The sequence below is a fragment of the Oryza sativa genome, chromosome 7 (genome assembly GCF_034140825.1).
Source record: "Oryza sativa Japonica Group chromosome 7, ASM3414082v1".
Classification (NCBI taxonomy): domain Eukaryota; kingdom Viridiplantae; phylum Streptophyta; class Magnoliopsida; order Poales; family Poaceae; genus Oryza; species Oryza sativa.
Genome location: NC_089041.1, coordinates 26,132,280 through 26,150,240, shown reverse-complemented (window position 1 = coordinate 26,150,240; position 17,961 = coordinate 26,132,280). Strand labels below are relative to the sequence as shown.

The 17,961-nt window shown below is 43.6% G+C and overlaps 4 protein-coding genes across 4 annotated transcripts; 1 reads left to right on the top strand and 3 right to left on the bottom strand.

Annotated features, from left to right (window-relative positions):
- The first annotated feature begins 1,025 nt into the window (after window positions 1-1,025).
- LOC4343965 (non-specific lipid transfer protein-like 1) lies at window positions 1,026-3,117 on the top strand. The gene is made up of 3 exons (XM_015789908.3): window positions 1,026-1,489; window positions 1,936-1,965; window positions 2,737-3,117. Exons 1-3 carry the CDS (start codon window positions 1,141-1,143, stop codon window positions 2,889-2,891), a joined length of 534 nt encoding a protein of 177 aa, XP_015645394.1. The 5' UTR covers window positions 1,026-1,140; the 3' UTR covers window positions 2,892-3,117.
- A 1,723-nt stretch (window positions 3,118-4,840) lies between these two features.
- On the bottom strand, window positions 4,841-5,415 carry LOC107281645 (SKP1-like protein 11). Its single transcript, XM_015790573.3, has one exon. The coding sequence runs from the start codon at window positions 5,413-5,415 to the stop codon at window positions 4,888-4,890; it is 528 nt and encodes a 175-aa protein (XP_015646059.1). The 3' UTR covers window positions 4,841-4,887.
- Window positions 5,416-8,310: 2,895 nt separating this feature from the next.
- On the bottom strand, window positions 8,311-9,227 carry LOC107276398 (SKP1-like protein 11). Its single transcript, XM_015790572.3, has one exon. The coding sequence runs from the start codon at window positions 9,036-9,038 to the stop codon at window positions 8,502-8,504; it is 537 nt and encodes a 178-aa protein (XP_015646058.1). The 5' UTR covers window positions 9,039-9,227; the 3' UTR covers window positions 8,311-8,501.
- Window positions 9,228-15,300: 6,073 nt separating this feature from the next.
- Window positions 15,301-16,146, bottom strand: LOC4343963 (SKP1-like protein 11). Its single transcript, XM_015790857.3, has one exon. It carries the CDS (start codon window positions 16,047-16,049, stop codon window positions 15,525-15,527), a length of 525 nt encoding a protein of 174 aa, XP_015646343.1. The 5' UTR covers window positions 16,050-16,146; the 3' UTR covers window positions 15,301-15,524.
- Between the last annotated feature and the right edge of the window lie 1,815 nt (window positions 16,147-17,961).

Below are 17,961 nucleotides of genomic sequence, written 5' to 3'. Positions count from 1 at the left end.
GATCTGTAGCTTACTGCTCTTCTCTCTCATCTTTTACCTTATTAAAATATGTTTATATCTGGTTAATAGTCTGCTATTGCACCTGCTCTACTAGTACTACTCTATTTCTACTCCCTCCGTTCCATAATATAAGTGATTTTGAGTTTTTTCTCGCACTGTTTAACCACTCGTCTTATTTAAAAAAATTTAGAATTATTATTTTTTTTGACTTACTTTATTATTCAAAGTACTTTAAACACAACTTTTCGTTTTTTATGTTTGCACGAATTTTTTAAATAAGATGAGTGATCTGCTAGTCAAAAATACCTTATTATATTATGAGAGTATAAAATTAGATACTACGAGGGAAAAAAATTATTGCACGCTAATTCATGGCCCGATTTGATGCTGCGGCATGTGCAGTCGCCGCTGGAAAAACACATGCTTGCATGCAACGTTACACGTAGCACACTGGACACCGGAGTTTGGCTGTCAGCTGCTGTCCTCCCAGCTAAATATAAATGTTTAGGAAGTACTACATGGTATCATTCCCATCTAGAATTAACATGACCAACTTGGAAGTAATGATTTATTCTGAACGGTTATTTTTAAAAGAGGGCATCTATCTACACCTGAATGCACCTAAACAATTCTCGTAAACCAAATATCACGGCTAATTATCCCAAAATTAATTCAAAACGAGTCAAACTCAAATGGGTGTTATTAATAAGGGCCTATTCATTTTGATGATATTTTCAACCTTACCAAATTTTGATAAAGTTACCAAAAAAGTGGCTATATTTAGTTTGCTACTAAATTTTGGTAACTTATATAATAAAATCATGCCAAAATTACCAAAATTTTGACAACTATGCCAAAATTTTGACAATATTAAAATTTAGTAAGGTATTTTTTTAGCATAAAAGTGAACAGGCACTATACTAACCCCAGCCGCCGCCACGTGCCGCATTGATGGTCCCGGCAACCATCCAGCGCGTAACCGATTCCCTGTACATTCGGCCGCGATAACTATCTCTTTCTCCCCTATAATTAATCTCGCCGGAGTCCTCGCCGCGAACCCACCACCACTGCAATCTCGCCCCGCCGCACGCACTCCACTAGCTACCATCTTGAATTCTTGATTGCTCGGCCGGCACAGCTATGTCGCGCGCCGTAGTTGTGGTGGTGGTGGTGGCCGTGCTGGCGCTGGCGTGCGGCGCGGCGTCGCAGTCGCCGGCGCCGGCGCCGGCGGCGGGGCCGGCGTCGGACTGCGGGTCGTCGATCACGGCGCTGGCGGGGTGCCTGACGTACATCACGCCGGGGAGCCCCGAGGCGAGGCCGGCCAAGGACTGCTGCGCCGGCGTGAAGAGCGCGCTGGGCAGCCCGGCCGCCGTCGCCTGCCTCTGCGGCGCGCTCGGCCAGGACTTCGGCATCAAGATCAACTACACCCGCGCCGCCGCCCTCCCCGCCGCCTGCGGCGGCGACTCCTCCGCCCTGAGCAAGTGCAACAGTCAGTACAACCAACTCACTCCTCCGATTTGTTTCTTCATCTCTGTTTTTTTTTTTCAATTTTTTCTTCGTTTTATTCTTCTGTCTTTTTGGGTGACTATGGTTAGTAAAACTTTACATTTCCCTTTATATAGTACTCCGTAGTACTTGGTTATAGATCAATTTATCGATTTGTTTCTTCATCTCTGTTTATTTTTCGTTTTACTCTTCTCTGTCTTTTTGGGTGACTATGGTTAGTAAAACTTTACATTTCCCTTTAGTACTTGGTTATAGATCAATTTATCGATTTGTTTCTTCAATTATTTTTTCGTTTTATTCTTCTGTGTCTTTTTGGGTGACTATGGTTAGTAAAACTTTGCATTTCCCTTTATATAGTAGTACTTGGTTATAGATCGATTTATAGTTTGTATATGTATATAATTTGATCTCTTTTTTTTTTCTTGGCAGAGAAATTTCCCGGTGCCTCTCCTACTGGAGGTAAAGCAAAATCCTGAATCCCTGTCTGATTGTTCTTGTCGATCTGATTTCAATTTTGATGTAAATGAATCAAATAAAGGATTTCCTGCCTAATTATCCTCAGTTTTGCTCCCTATAACTGAAATTTGTCCCAGAGAATGGTCATTTTTATTTAAAAATGAAAAAAGTAAAACAAGATAAAAAACAAAAGAAACTTTAAATTCTAAATCATCAGCAGAGTAGATGGCTGGTCCTTCCTGATGACTTCCTCTCCTCATTAGTCACTACTCGCTACTAGTACTACTAGTAGATCTGATCATCTTAGTAGAATTTTCCCATTATTATGTTCTCTATGCAAGTGGTGTACCTGCTACCTGGCGTTGTGGTTGTTGTGGTGCCTGGCATAGTTGGCAGCCAAATTTTGTAATCCATCATGCACACTAAAAAAGAACTGAACAAACTTTCTGTGGGGTAACCAACTCACCATCTACTGCACATTGATGAGGATTCATTATCTAAAGTTATCTGAAAGTTCTGACTTCTGAAATCAATGTGAGGTCTGAAAGTGAAAGCTCTCCGAAGACCTCATGACTGATAAGAAGATATTTTGCGTTGATAAACATTTTCTGACTTCTTCTACTAATTACAAACAAAAAATTTGGATCCTGGAGTTCTGAACCCAATGAAATATTCTGCCCTGCTGACATGTATTCACCAATTCATCTTTTAGAAATTATAATTGCTTGGATATGTGGTATCTGGCCATCTCACAATTCTGCATCAATGTTGCAGCACCCGCACCATCTTCTTCCGGTTCTGGGTCAGGATCAACACCGGCCACCGGCACGCCATCTTCACCGAAGTCGGCGGCGGCCCAATCTCCGGTCTCGGCGATGCTCATTGTAGCCACGGTTGCTGCACCTCTGCTTTCTTACTATTACCTCTGAAGATTTTTACCACATATGATCTAGTTTCTGAAACGCTGTGATTTGTATGCGCATTGCGCTGTGATTTATCAGTGACTCTTTTAGGGAGAGATCTGCTAATGTTGACTTCTATAGCCGTGCCCGTGGTGCCATTTCTCACTGTTTCCTGGATTGCTATTAGTTTGTACAATATTGGGATGGTTCATTCAGAATAAAGTAGAAAAATGAAGCATGCAGGCTGTTGTTATTCTGATTTCTGAATGATGCAGGAAAGCATATCTGATCTTTTTGTTAGAATTACAACAGAAGCAGATGCTAATCGTAAACTTTTATGTTCTGCAAGCTAAACACATCCTTCATCTTTATGAAATTCAAACAGATATTTCAGGCCTGGGAATACTTCCAGGCACCCAAGTGACTTAAGTTTGCCATAGGCTGAGATTTTAAATGTACATGTCGACTAAAAGTGTGCAATACGCTGTCCCCAATGTCAGAAACAGTGCCAATTCAAATAGATTTGCGATTGTGTAGCCGTGTGATCCCCTGTCCCCAAATTCAGAATTAGTGCCAATTCAAACCGGTTAACGATTGTGCAGCAATTAACAGGGAACAGAAACACAAAACAGAAGAAAGCAACAGGTGAATCAACAGTCATAATTTCTCAAAGCAACAGGAGCCAAGTATTGGCTAGTTGCTAACTCATTTGAATCAGCACAGAAGAATTCAGAACATCTACAGAAACAGAAGAGTTCAGAAGAAATTTTGTAAATCAAACAACAAAGCAGGATACCATCTGAGTAATCCGGAAGAAAGCATGAGCAGAACACATGCAGGGAATTGGGTTTAATTTAACCAAACAACTCAGAACATGTTGGGACATACATCTCTGAAACGAAATGCTTCGAATGCAGAAGAATTCAGGCACATACAGGGAGTTGGGCAATTAATCAACCAAAGGCAGTATACTAGGAAAAGTTGCAACGAATGCGGCATTCAAATAAATTTGCACTAATGTTTTCCCTTCTCTATTCAAATCACACCAGAATCCAAGCAAATTGCAACCCCAAACTTTCACATTTGCACCCGATACAAATTCATGAACAGGAAAACATCGAGCACTAAAATGTTGCAAAACCTGCAACCAAATCTCTTGGACTGGAATCCTACCATGCGTCCATGCCAATTAACCAAACGACCAAGAACATACTGCTAGATCTGTACATGCATCACTGAAACGAAAAATGCTTCGGATCCGGAAACACAGAACATAGGGGGGATCAACCCAAATGCATATCTGAAACCATTCTGAACCAAATGCTTCAGATGCAACGCAGAACATGCATACTAGGGGATCAATCCAAATGGTGAAATTCATTTCTGAAACAAAATGCTTCAGATGCAGAAGAATGCAACACAGAACATACTAGGGATTCCATATGCATATCTGAAACGAAACGCTTCAGATGCAGAAGAAAATTCAGGCACATGCATGGATCAGTTCGAACCGATCAGTCCATTCATCTTTGAAACGAAAGCAGCATTCAGATAAAATCGCAACGATGTTTTTTTCCCATTCTCAATTCAATCCGAACCACAATCCAAGCAAGCAACACCAAACTTGCACCCAATGCAAACTCACGAGCAGGAAACGCATTCCCCGATCGATCGAGCACTGACCACTGAGAAATGTTGCATATCTGCAACCGAATCTCCTGGATTGGAATCCCACCATCGAACCAGATGCCAACGAGTAGACAGCTAGAGATAGAGCAAACATTTAACAAGAAGACTAACTGCATGAAAGCCAAGCAGACACAACAAACAATTTTGGGGCAAAATATTCACTTCATGCAAGCGATCCAACAGTTCAAAGCATGCATCGACACAGCCGACTCTGTTCTTCTTGGACAAAATGCACGAAACTCCCTGATTTGATCTGAATCTACCAGAGACACAACACACACAGCTAGGCCTCTACGAGAGATCAGCAATCATGACGACGAGGACACAGTACGGCTTACGGGATGCCGTCGAAGGCCCAGGCGTTCTCCTCGCGGATCTCCTTCTTCTCCGCCTCGGTGAGGTCGTCCTCGATGTCGAACGCCTCGCGGATCTTCTCGGCGGTGGCGCTCCCGATCGTGTCGGCGACGCGCTGGCAGGTGATGTCGAGGAGCCCCTGGATGTTGAGGTAGTTGGCGGCCATGATGACGTCGATGAGGGACGCCTTGTCCTTGTCCAGCTCGCCGACGAAGTCCGCGTCAAACCTCCCCAGCGCCGCCCTCTCCTCGTCGGTGCCGGAGTTCGCCCTGCCGTGCTCGTCGCAGTACGGGATCACCTTCGCGAGGGTCTTGGAGTCGACGTTGGGGAGCGGGATGACATCGGCGCAGCCGTCGTCGATCAAGTTCGCGATGGCCCTGGATTGCCTCGCCGACGCCTCCGTCACCTCGACCAGCTTCTCGTCGTTGCTCTTCAGGGTGATCATCCTGCTGCTGCCGCTCTCCTTCTCCTCCTCCTCCTCCGCCGCGGCCGCCGCCGCGGCCGCCATCGCTCGCTCTCGCGCTCACTGATCAACTTGGCTCTCTTCTCTCACTGACTACCTAGCGCTCGCCGTGGGTGAGGTGGGACGAGCCGGATTGATCGGGTCGGAGGCCGATGGGGGGCGCCAATATATAGCCGCCGGATTACGGGTTCGGGTCGGGGTTTAATTTTTCAGTTTCACCGATTCAGGAGGTCACGGAATTTGAAAGTCCGAAATTTCCAAAATTTTAAACAAATGTTGATCAAATTTAATCAAAATATTACCAAATTTATAAAAACAATAGAAAATAAAAATAAAAATTTCGACCGAAACAATACTGTATCGGGTCCGAAATGAAATTTCTTGTAGCGGAGGCGTTGCTCGGTGCCTCGCTTTCGTGTCCGCTACGTTTACTCTCCTGCAAGCCGAGCTGGCTGAGCATAATGATGGGCCGGTTATGGTCTATAGGCCGAGAAATTTGTACTGGATTCGGCCCATTTATGAGGACCATGTTACCGTACAGTACATATGCTCCCATTTTCTTTTCTTTTTTCCCACCCTTGGGAAGAGTATCTGTATGGTTGTTGAATCTCCTCAGGTTGATATGTTTTGTATTTTTCTCATGATGAAAATTCCTACTGCATATTATGTATTTTTTCTCTTCGGTGATCGTTGGTGATATATCGCCATTATTTAAGATTTAAATCGAAGAGAAAGAACTCCGGGCATATTGATGAACTGTAGTAATTGATGCTAGTAATAACAACCAAGTGGTTCATAGTTATGAGAATTATTTATCGTATTAATTTCCTTTTAATATTACGTTGATGGATAAAGCTAACACTGAAACATCACTACAGTAACAAAGGAAATATGTCACGCCATTTTTCCTGTTACTTGACCTGCAAATTTACTGGAGTATTACTATTATTTCACACATGTTGTTTGGCTCCATCAACAACAACTGGACAAGAGCCAATTACTGTGACCAGTGACCCCCATATCACTCGTCTTTGATCTCTAGAAAGGGAGATACCAAGTTACCAACTATTCTTTCTGTAAAACAAATGAACTTTTCAGTTATCTGTATAAAGTGTGTGCGAAGAAACTTTTTTTTGCCGGGACGGCCAAGGAGGCGGCCGACCTAAATTTATTAAGACTGAAAGAAAGATGTTACAATTTTACAAGATCGGCATTAAACTGTCGAGGGAGAGAACAGGGGAGAACAGAGAGAAGGAGAACAAAACGACAACACAGGACCGCCTTGCAGCGGGGGTCTTAGCCAACTTCTCTAAAAATAACAGAACTTAATTACTTTCTTTCCTGGAATATTATCGTTTTCTATTGGCATCTGAACTTAATCATTTTGTTGATAGTTGCACAAAAGAGTTTTTAATAGTTATTCCCCTTTTGAAATGAATAAATCTTACAAGATTTTCATGGTAACTGTAGTAATTCATACGAAAACCATACAGAACGCGTGCATTCCAAAGGAGCCCGTAAACACAACACTAGCATTTACAAAAATGTGCACTAGTTGAGCAAAACAACTAGTACGTGGAATACTGCTCAAGTAGCTAGATGGGCAGATGGCTACATGATGCGGAAGAAAGTAGTAAGTTCATACATCTCTGAATTGTCTTAATTTAACCAAACAACTCACGACACACTTAAGTAGTAAGTCCATACATCTCTGAAGTCTGAAACGAAATGCTTCAGATGCTGAAGAATGCAACATACTGTGTATCAGTCTCAAACGAAATGCTTCATATACACAAGAATTCAATTCAGACAAATTTTGCAGGGAGTTTTATCAGCAAACAGCAAACTGAATACTAAGGCATCAGTTCTAATGGTTCAGTCCATGCATCTCTGAGACAAAATGCAGCGGTGAGATAAAGTTGAAACGAGGATTTCTCTTCTCTATTCAATTCATAGCAGAAATCACTGTCTAATTATCAGAAGCTTGCCCCCTATTAGTCTCAGATAGTAAGAATCACGTGTTTCAACTGAAATTGAAATTGTGCAAATCCTCTGATCCCAAGTTCAGAAATAATGCCAATTCAAACAGATTTACGATTGTGCAGGAATTTAACATGGAACTCAGAAACACAGAGCAGGAGAAAGCAACAGGTGCAACGAACAGCCCATAATTTCTCAAAGCAACACGAACTCATTTGGATCAGCACTGAGGAATTCAGACACGTACAGAAATTTTATAAAGCAAACACAGCGGGATATCAACTGAATGATCTGTAAGAAAGCAGAACATGTTCATGGAATTGGGTTTTAATTGAACCAAACAACTCACGGAATTAGGTTTAATTTAACCAAACAACTCAGAAGTCAGAACACACTGGGACATCAGTTCATATATCTGTGAAGCGAAATGCTTCAGATTCTGAAGAACACACAACGCAGAACATTCTGGAGGGTCAGTCCACATGCATATATGAAATGAAATGCTTCAGATCCATAAGAATTCAGGCACATGCATGGAGTTGCGCAAATAATCAACCAAACAACAGAACAGCATACGGGGTCACTACTAACTGGTCAGTCCATGAATATCTGAAACGAAATTGAGCATTCAGATAAAGTTGCAGCGATTTTTTGTTACGAACAGAGATCGGTAGAAAGGAAGAACAGAGTGAAACAGATGGCGTGACATTTTCCCCCTTCTCTATTCAACTCACACAAGAATCCAAGCAAAAAAGCGACCCCCAAACTTGCACCCGATACAAACTCATGAACAGGAACACATCCCCGATCGATCGAGCTCCGAAATGTTGCAAAACTGAAACCGAATCCCACCAATGAACCACACGCCAACGAGTAGACAGAGTAGTTTTTAGAGGCAGAGCAGAGCAGACATCTCATCAGAAGAATAACCGCATGAAACCAAAGCAGACACAGCAAAAGTATTTGGAGCAAAATATTTCACTTCATGCAAGCGATCCAGCAGTTGCAAAGCATTCAACGACACAGCCGACTCAGTTCTACACTTCTACTTGGACAGGATGCACGAACTCAAAGGTAAGCTGATCAGATCTGAATCCACCAGAGACACAACACACAACTACGAGAACAATTACGCGGCAGGTGCGTGCTCCTCAGAAGGCCCAGGCATCCTCCTCCTTGATCTCCTCCTGGTCCTCCTCGGTGAGGTCGTACGCGATGTTGAAGGCCGTGCGGATCTCCTCGGGGGTCTTGCCCTTGATGGTGTCGGCGATGCACTGGGTGGTGAGGTCGAGGAGTCCTTGGGCGTGGAGGTAGTTGGCGGCCATGGTGACGTGGAAGAGGAAGGCCTTGTCACCGTCCAGCTCGCCGATGAAGTCCTTGTCAAACTTGTCGAGCGCCGCTTTCTCGTCGTCGGTGTCGGCCTTGTTGTTGGCGTGCTCGTCGAAGTACTCGATCACCTTCTCGAGGGTCTTAGAGTCGACGTTGGGGAGCGGGACGGCTTCCCTGGTGCAGTCGTCGTCGATCATGTGCCCGATGGTCGTGGACTGCCTCGCCGACACCTCCGTCACAACGAACGCCTTGCCCTCGTTGCTCTTCAGGGTGATCATCCTGCTGCCGCTCTCCTTCTCCTCCGCCTTCTCCGCATCCGCCGCCACCGCCTCCGGCACCACCGCGTCCTCTCCCTCCATCTCCACCACCGCCGCCGCAACCGGCTCCTCCCCCCTTCCCCTCCGCCGCCGCCGCGGCCGCCGCCGCCTCTCCGCTCCCCTTCGCCATCACTCGCTCTCGCTCGCAAAACCCCAACTCTCCTTTCGCTCGCGGTGAAGCAGTGGCACTGGCACGAGACGAGACGAGACGAGACGGATTGATAGGTGAGTGGTCCGAGCCAAATGGGGGGGCGCCTTTTTATAGCCCGGAGGAGGCGGAGACGGAGGCGTGCTCGCTTTCGCTTTCGCGGCCGCTACGTTTCCTCCTCTCCAAGCCTAGCTGGCTCGCCAGCTGCACGAGAACCTTCTGTGTTTGCAGGCTGTGTTGGGCCAGAAGGTTGTGGTCCATGGGCAGAGAATTTGTATTGGACTCGGCCCATGTTGAGAACCATGCTATCGTACTGTACGTGCTCCCATATTCCTTTATTTTTCGGCTGGGAAAAGAATTCGTACGTTAAATCTCCTCAGGTTTAGTATCGATGAACGACAGTAATTGGTGCTAGTTATGAGAAATTTCACCATCTTAGGTTGCGTTGTGAGGTGAAGGTTGGAAACTTCACATCCCCACACGCAAAATGAAGCAATACATTAACACATAATTAATTAAACATTAGCTAAAACAAACTTAAAAAATAAAATAGTATGAATATTTTTAAGTAATTTTCATATAGTTTCCTTTAAAAAAGTGTACCATTTAACCGATTGGGAAGCGTGTGTGCAGAAAATAAGGGATATAAATTGGGAGCAGGTGATAAAGAACACAGCCTGATTGCCTCCTAAGAACAGGTGGATGGGTAAAACTAACACTGAAAATTCACCTACAACAACCAAGAAATATGCCTAATTAAGGATATTTTAGCAAATACTACGTCACGCCTGACCTACAAACTGCAACATATATAGAGTATCGCACGTTCGGCGAACTTACTGAAGTACTATTATATTGTATCTCATTCAGCAAAATTTACTGAGTCTATAACCAGTGACCCCACAACGCTCATCTTTGATCTCTCTAATAGGGCCATGTTTAGATTCCAACTTTTTTCTTCAAACTTATAACTTTTTCGTCACATTGAACTTTCCTACCCACAAAAATTTCTAACTTTTCCGTCACATCGTTCCAATTTGGCGTGGAACTAAACACAACCTAGAAAGGGAGACCAACTATGCTTGTTTGTAAAACAACTTATGAACTTTTAAGTTAGATGTAGAGTGTGTGCGAAGAAAATAAGGCTGTATTCGTTGGAGGGGGTTGGGAACCCATCTCCTGAGCACGAAAAACCAAGTGATCTATTAGCGCGTGATTTATTAAGTATTAGCTATTTTTTTTCAAAAATGGATCAATATGATTTTTTAAGCAACTTTCGTATATAGACTTTTGCAAAAAACACACCGTTTAGTAGTTTGAAAAGCGTGCGCGCAGAAAACGAGATGGGAGAGTTGAGAACAACTCCAAACAAACACAGCCTAAATTGAGATCTTGGGACGAAGGATTCGTGGGTTCGCTGTCGGCGCCGATTCAACGGTGGGGGAGAGCAAGTAGTCGTAGGGGTGCTCGAGCTTGAGCTCCCAAGCTGCCCCAAGCCTTGTTGGAACCTTCCCCAGGCTTGGAGTACCTCATCAAGCTCGAGCTCCGCACGTCCCCAAGCTTTCTCCGTCTAAGCTTAGCCTCACCGTTCTTACTGTCGTCCTCCACTGTGACAGGAGAGAGGAGGGATTTTGCCTTTTATCTTGCAATGAGTTCACTAGGACACTATCGGCCACCACCCCTGTGCACGCCGCCCGCAGCATGCCTCCCGGGCTAGTGAGGATAGTGAAGAGCAAAGGGAGGATGACTGTGTGAGAGATAAGGAAAGAGTTTGCTGCTGACATGTGGGGCCCACATGATACGATAGTTAAGTAGTCTGCGTGTGAGTAAATCAGGGTACTATAGCAGTGAGCTACGACGCAGGGCAATCATCTCTCCCCAATGCTATTTATTTTGGCGATCAATCCCTTTCTATAACTCCTAAAGTTTACGCAGCTGACTGGTGATATATACACTATATTTCAGCAAATTATCATGCTTTTAAGATTTCTACGAGCAAATTAAAGAAGTTACGGTGTCTATCGGCAAAGACTAAAACTAGAGATGTTTTGTATTTGTGTTGCTAGAATGATTGCCTCCCCTCCCTTTACAATACAAGTGACATGCATATATACCGTGAAAAAAAAAAAGATACACCGAAGAATACGACGACGGCCGACTCGGTGGCAGGAAGCGGTGGGTCCTCCTGAAACGCGAGTGATCGCGGGACGGACGCATGCGCGATCAGAAACGGCAAAACTGAAAAAGCCCCACGCACATGATCGAGACCATGTGACCCACGATCATGTCCATACCACTTCACACACGTTTTTTTATATATGTATAGAAATACTGTATATAAAAAATTTGAATTCAAATTCAAATTAAATCGGGTATGTAAACTTTTAATTATAAACTTCGGATCTATAAACTTTAGGTGTATAAACTTTAGATGTATGAAAATACTATATATAGAAAATATTTGAATTCAAATTCAAATTTGAATCAGATATAATTTAAATTCAAATTTGAAACGGGGTATATAAACTTTTGACTTATAAACTTTAGATGTATAGAAATACTATATATAAAAAAATATTTGAATTCAAATTCAAATTTTAATCGGATATATAAATTTTTGGTCTCTAAACTTTAGATGTGTAACTTGAGGTGTATAAACTTTAGACGTATAAATTTACTAAAATAGGAAAGTAATGTGGTGCTAAAAAAGGAAACTAGGGGGCGATCGCTCGCCATTAGAGTTTCCGGGAATAGGTACGACGCTAACGTGATTATGTACTGTAGCATGTGATTGCGCAGGATCGATATATCGAAACTCCCAGCGTGGCACGCAACAGGAACATATGTACCGCATTTTACCCGCCGGGCGAACGAATTGATATGGTTTCGATCGATCGGCGGGCGCGTCGGTCGGTCGACTCTCCCCAACGCTGCCACGGGCGGGCGGATGGGCCGGAGGCCTGATCGACGGCTTGGGTGGGGTTACAACGTGCAACGTGCAAGTGCAACGCATCGCACGCAGCATGCATAGACGTAAATATACCGTTTTATGCATGACACTAAAAAATTTATCAAAAAATTTGTCAAGATAGATCAATCTATTATATATATTTTCACAAACATGTGAGTTAAAATTCGAAATTTGTCTTCCTCCGTAGTCAAGTTTTTTTTAATTTCTTTTTAAGAGCTGGGAGGCATCTTCCTCCCTAGTCGAGTTATTTCCTTGATCAAGTATCCCCTAGTTAGTTTCGTTGTAGCTTTAGGACCTTCTTTAGTTAATTTTGTCTAGATATATGTCAAGTTTGTTACATTTCGTTGGTCCTTTCTCTAAATCATGGGCTAGCTAATTATTTGCCGGTACTAGTTTTATTTTAATATTTTTTGGGAAAAGTTTAATTTCTTTGTACATCCTGATCACCGTTGCAAATTAACTTACAAACTTTCTGAGTTGCTTGATTGCTTCGTCTTGGCCTGCCCTTGATGTATTTTGGATGGAATTTTTCAGTGCTGATCTTTTCAATTATGAAATTAACTTTGAGTGTTGTGTTGTTTCCCCTAAGATCTGCGTGTTTCCAGGTACATACTTTCATAAAGGATATGCCTCGACGGGGGAATCCGGATGCAGATTTGGTATTGAGAGTTGTTTGGGAGATTGGATATCTCTGTGCCAGCCACCGTCTTTCTCACCACAAGACACACTCATTCTGTGGTCTATTACTAGGCGCCATATATCTTACATGGAACACTATATACCTAGTCCTAGACAAGATTGACTCGCCCAATGCACAGCATTGGGGTAGACAAAGATTGTAAGATATACTACCTCCGTTCCAAAATAAGTGCAGCCGTGGATATCCGTATCCAACGTTTGACCGTCCATCTTATTTGAAAAATTTATGAAAAATTTACAAATATTTAGTCACACATAAAGTATTATTCATGTTTTATCATCTAATAGCAATAAAAATACTAATCATAAAAAAATTCAAATAAGACGAACGGTCAAACGTTGAACGTGAATAGTGTAAAACTGCACTTATTTTGGGACGGAGGGAGTATTATGGAGTTGATATGTTATAACCTTGATATATGATCATCATATTCTAGTCTAGGATATTATTTGTTTTTACTAGAAACTCGAAACTTGCTCAATTTATATACCTTGCTATATGAATAATAAATGAGGTTACAACTCGATTGATTACAATTAATATAAATAATCCTGGACCAGTTACATCTGTAATTGCCTCATTTTGAGGGCATGCATCAGAACATCTATGTCAAGTGGTATGACCTCACATTGTGTAGCGCATATGTTTGGGAGCTGGTTTGATGGAATTCATCATAATTTGAAATTACATGTTCTGTTAGGAGCAGTTGCTACTTGTTGGTCGCTTTGGCTATGCAGGAATAATGTGGTTTTTGATAAAAAAAAATCATATCTTCACCTTTGCAGGTTATATATTCTCTTATCCATTGGCTTTGTACATGGGCTATCCTACAGAAGCCTGGTTCACGGGATATGGTAGTTGCGGCATGTCAACATTTGGAGAAGGTGGTCAAGGAGTTTTTTACCCAGAGATATAGGTGACAATCTAGTCTTAGAATTGGTGGTCCTTCGTTAGATTGATGGTTCTCAATACTCCATGTCATTCTTTTTTCCTTTCGAGTGTGGTTTTGTTTGTTCGGCTGTGTGCATCTTAGTTATGCATAGGCCGGAAGTGTTCTCAGGATAATTGGATCACCTTGATGTAATTGACTGAGTTCAATAAAAGCTTCCATTATCTAAAAAAAGTGGTATGACCTCACTCCGAGTTCAACAACAAATATAACTGGTATGTGCTAGAGTTGTTTCTTCTTCCTTCAGAGCAGCTCAGAGGTTGCTGGACATGCCGATATTGGAGCTTTTGTGGACTAGTCCCGTCCCCTTCCTTGGCTCACGGCGCAACATTGGAGCTTTTGTGGTTACTGCATAGTGCGTGAATTTTTTTAAAAAAAGCATCTGAACTTTTAAATTAGGTTACATAGTATGTGAATTTTCTTTCTAGAAATTTTGTTGTTTTCAATTGGCAACTGAACTTAATTTATTTGTTGATAGTTCCCTAAAAGAGCTCTGAAAAGTTAGCCCCTTCTGAAATAAAGAAACCTTACAGGACCTTTATGGTAACTGAAGTAATTTGTTCATACGAAAACTATATATAAAATTCATGTACTCAAGCCTGTAAACACAGTCCCTGCAAGTTACAAGCATGATTCTTCATATAAGCCCATTCATCTCTGAAACTGAATGCTACAGATGCAGAAGAATGCAACAAATTGTGACATACTAGGGTAATAATCCACATCCATATCTGAAACGAATTGTTTCATATCCAGAAGAATTCAGATACATGCAGGGAGTTGGGTCAATCAACCAAACAGACAGACATACTGAAGGATCAGTTTGTAACATCTCTGAAACTTTATCTGATCAGGTTGCAAACATGAAACATGCAGGGAGTTGGATCAGTTTGCAACACAGAAGGATCAGTTACTGTTGAGAACTGAACCAAAAACTGATCAGTTGGTCATTGTTACTAATCAGTACATACATATATGAAATGAAATGCAGCATTCAGATAAATTTGCAAAACGCTTTCCATTCTCTGTTCAGTTCACACCAGAAATTCAGGCAAAACGCAACCCATACAAATTCATGAACAAGAAAACATCCCCGGTAAGTTTGAGCACTGAGAGATATCGCTAATCTGCAACCAAACTCTTGGGTTGGATGCCAACAAGTAGACCGAGTAGTCTAACTGCATGAAAACCGAGCGACAGCAAACAATTTGGGGCAAAAAATTACAGTTCGAACAGGACCAATCCATGCATCACTAAAACGAAATGCAGCATTCAGATAAAATTGCAACGATGTGTTTCTCCCTCCTGAATTCAATTCGCACTTGAGTTCAAGCAAAACGCAACACAAACTTGCACCTGATAAAAATTTGTGAGCAGGAAAACATCCCTGAGGACTGAGAACTGTTGCATTGCAAATCTGAAACCAAATCTGTTGGTTTGGAATCCCAAGCATCACGAGTAGACAGAGTTAGAGACAGAGCAAGCATTTAACAAGAAGACTAACTGCATGAACGCCAAGCGGACACAGCAAAACAATTTCGGGGCAAAATATTCACTTCATGCAAGCGATCCAGCAGTTGCAAAAGCATTCAACGACACAGCCGACTCAGTTCTACACTTCTACTTGGACACAGGATGCACGAACTCAAAGGCAGTAAGCTTGATTGGATCTGAATCCACCAGAGACACAACGCGCAACTACGAGAGAACAATCGTTACGACGAGGACACTACGGCTTACGGGGGCAGCTAGCTGGTGCGTCATGCGTGAGTATCCTCCTCCTTGATCTCCTTCTCGTCCTGCGCGGTGAGGTCGTACTCGATGCCGAAGGCCGTGCGGATCTCCTCGGGGGTCTTGCCCTTGATGGTGTCGGCGACGCACTGGGTGGTGAGGGCGAGGAGCCCTTGGATGTGGAGGTAGTTGGCGGCCATGGTGACGTCGTAGAGGAAGGCCTTGTCGGCGTCCAGCTCGGCGATGAAGTCCCTGTCGAACTTGGCGAGCGCCGCTCTCTCGTCGACGGTGTGGGGCTCCTTGTTGCCGTGCTCGTCGCAGTACTGGATCACCCTCGCGAGGGTCTTGGAGTCGACGTTGGGGAGCGGGAAGCCCTTGTCGACGCAGCCGCCGTCGTCGACCATGCTCCTGATGGTCGCGGACTGCCTCGCCGACGCCTCCGTCACAACGAATGCCTTGCCCTCGTTGCTCGTCAGGGTGATCATCCTGCTGCCGCTCTCCTTCTCCTCCGCATCCGCCGCCGCCGCCGCCGCTGCTCCGCTCCCCGTCGCCATCGCTCGATCTCGCTCGCAAAACCCCAACTCTCCCCTTTCGCTCGCGGTGAAGCAGTGGAACGAGACGAGACGGATTGATCGGTGAGTGGTCCAAGCCGAATGGGGTTATGGGGGGGCGCCTTTTTATAGCGCGGAGGAGGCGGAGAGTCGGAGACGGAGGCGTGTTGGCTTTCGCTTTCGCGGCCGCTACGTTTCCTCCTCTCCAAGCCTAGCTGGCTCGCCAGCTGGACGAGAGAGCCTTCTGTGTTTGAAGGCTGTGTTGGGCCAGAAGGTTGTGGACTTCTGCTCAATGGGCTGAGAATTTGCATTGGATTCAGCCCATATTTGATAACCATGCTCCTATATTCTTTTTTTTATGCTGGGGAAAGAACGTGTATGTTAAATCTCTTCAGGTTTGGTGCTAGTTAGGAGAAATTTTACCATCTTAACTTTTCCTCCTAAGAAAAGGTGGTGGGTAAAACTAACACTGAAAATTCACTATAGAAACCAAGAAATGTGCCTAATTAAGGATATTTTAGAAAATATTATGCCACGCCATTTTCCGGTTACCTGACCTGCAAATTGCAGGACAGAGTTTCGCACATTCGGCAAACTTACTGGAGTATTATTACTGTATTTCATTCGGCAAAACTTACTGTGACTAGTGACCACACCACATCACTCATCTTTGATCTCTCTAGTAGAAAGTGAGAGACCAACTATATTTGTTTGTAAAACAACTTGTGAACTTTTAAGTTAGCTGTAGAGAGCGCGTGCGAAGAAACTATATTGAGCTACTCCCCAATTAATTTTCTTTCTAGGATTAAATTGACGACTAAGCTTAATTAATTTGTTGATAGTTCCCCCAAAAGTGTGTTTAATACTAAGTTAGTTCCCTGCTGAACTCACAAGATTTTTATGGTGACTGGAGTAATAAAAGCCCATGCATTCCAAAGGAGCCCATAAACACTCCTAACTGCAAGTTGCAGACATGATCCTCTATTGAGCGAAACAACAACTGCATCAACTAGCTAAATAAATGGCTACATGATGCACAAGAAAGCATAATGCAATCAGGGAAGAATTGGGCTAACTTCATAACTCAAAACAACTACTCCTGTGAAGCGAAATGTTTAACATACTGAAGAATGCAACATACTAGAACATACTGGGTGTCAGTCCACATATGCATATCTGAAACGAAATGCTTCAGTCCTTTAGATGCAGAAGAATTCAGAAACGAAGTGCTTCAGTCCTTCAGATGCAGAAGAATTCATAACCGAAATGCGTCAGTCCTTCAGATGAAGAAGAATTCAGAAAAGAAGTGCTTCAGTCCTTCAGACGCATTCCGGTGCTAGGGTCCCACATGTCGGCAGAGCTTGAATGGTGGTGGAGCATCGGGGCACCAGCCGTGGATTCACAAGAGGGTGGTTGCCGGGCGAAAGCCCAGTCTTGGCTCCTTTGAGCCCCGACGGACAGCGGCGGCGGTCTTTCCGTTGCTTCTCTTCTTGAAGACGTCGTTTTGGCATCCCCTAGGGGGCGATCTCGTCTGGGTTCTTTTGTTGGTCTAGCGGCGGTCGGTCACGCTTAGCGGCGGCCGGTCCGGTGCTTGCCTTCTCCTGGGCTTGTGTGTTGGCGCTGTTGATGTGTGGGTGGTGGTATATTGGGCTTGTGTGTTGGCGCTGTTGATGTGTGGGTGGTGGTATATTTTTTCCTTTTTCCTGGTTACGACCCTCCAGGGTTGTAATCTTGTAATTTTTTCCTGCTTTATCAATAAAACTTCGCACCGTCTCGTGCGAGTCGTTAAAAAAAAAAAGTCCTTCAGACGCAGAAGAATTCAGACATGCAGCCTGTTCGGTTCATAAACCAAACAACAGACAGAGTACTAAAGGATCAGTCCAATGCATCTCTGAAACAAAAATGCAGAATTCTG

Coding starts and splice junctions, on each gene's coding strand:
- LOC4343965 (XM_015789908.3), top strand. CDS start 1,141: ATGTCGCGCGCCGTAGTTGTGGTGGTGGTGGTGGCCGTGCTGGCGCTG. Junction 1,490..1,935: donor CGCCCTGAGCAAGTGCAACA/GTCAGTACAACC, acceptor TTTTCTTGGCAG/AGAAATTTCCCGGTGCCTCT. Junction 1,966..2,736: donor CGGTGCCTCTCCTACTGGAG/GTAAAGCAAAAT, acceptor TCAATGTTGCAG/CACCCGCACCATCTTCTTCC.
- LOC107281645 (XM_015790573.3), bottom strand. CDS start 5,415: ATGGCGGCCGCGGCGGCGGCCGCGGCGGAGGAGGAGGAGGAGAAGGAG.
- LOC107276398 (XM_015790572.3), bottom strand. CDS start 9,038: ATGGAGGGAGAGGACGCGGTGGTGCCGGAGGCGGTGGCGGCGGATGCG.
- LOC4343963 (XM_015790857.3), bottom strand. CDS start 16,049: ATGGCGACGGGGAGCGGAGCAGCGGCGGCGGCGGCGGCGGATGCGGAG.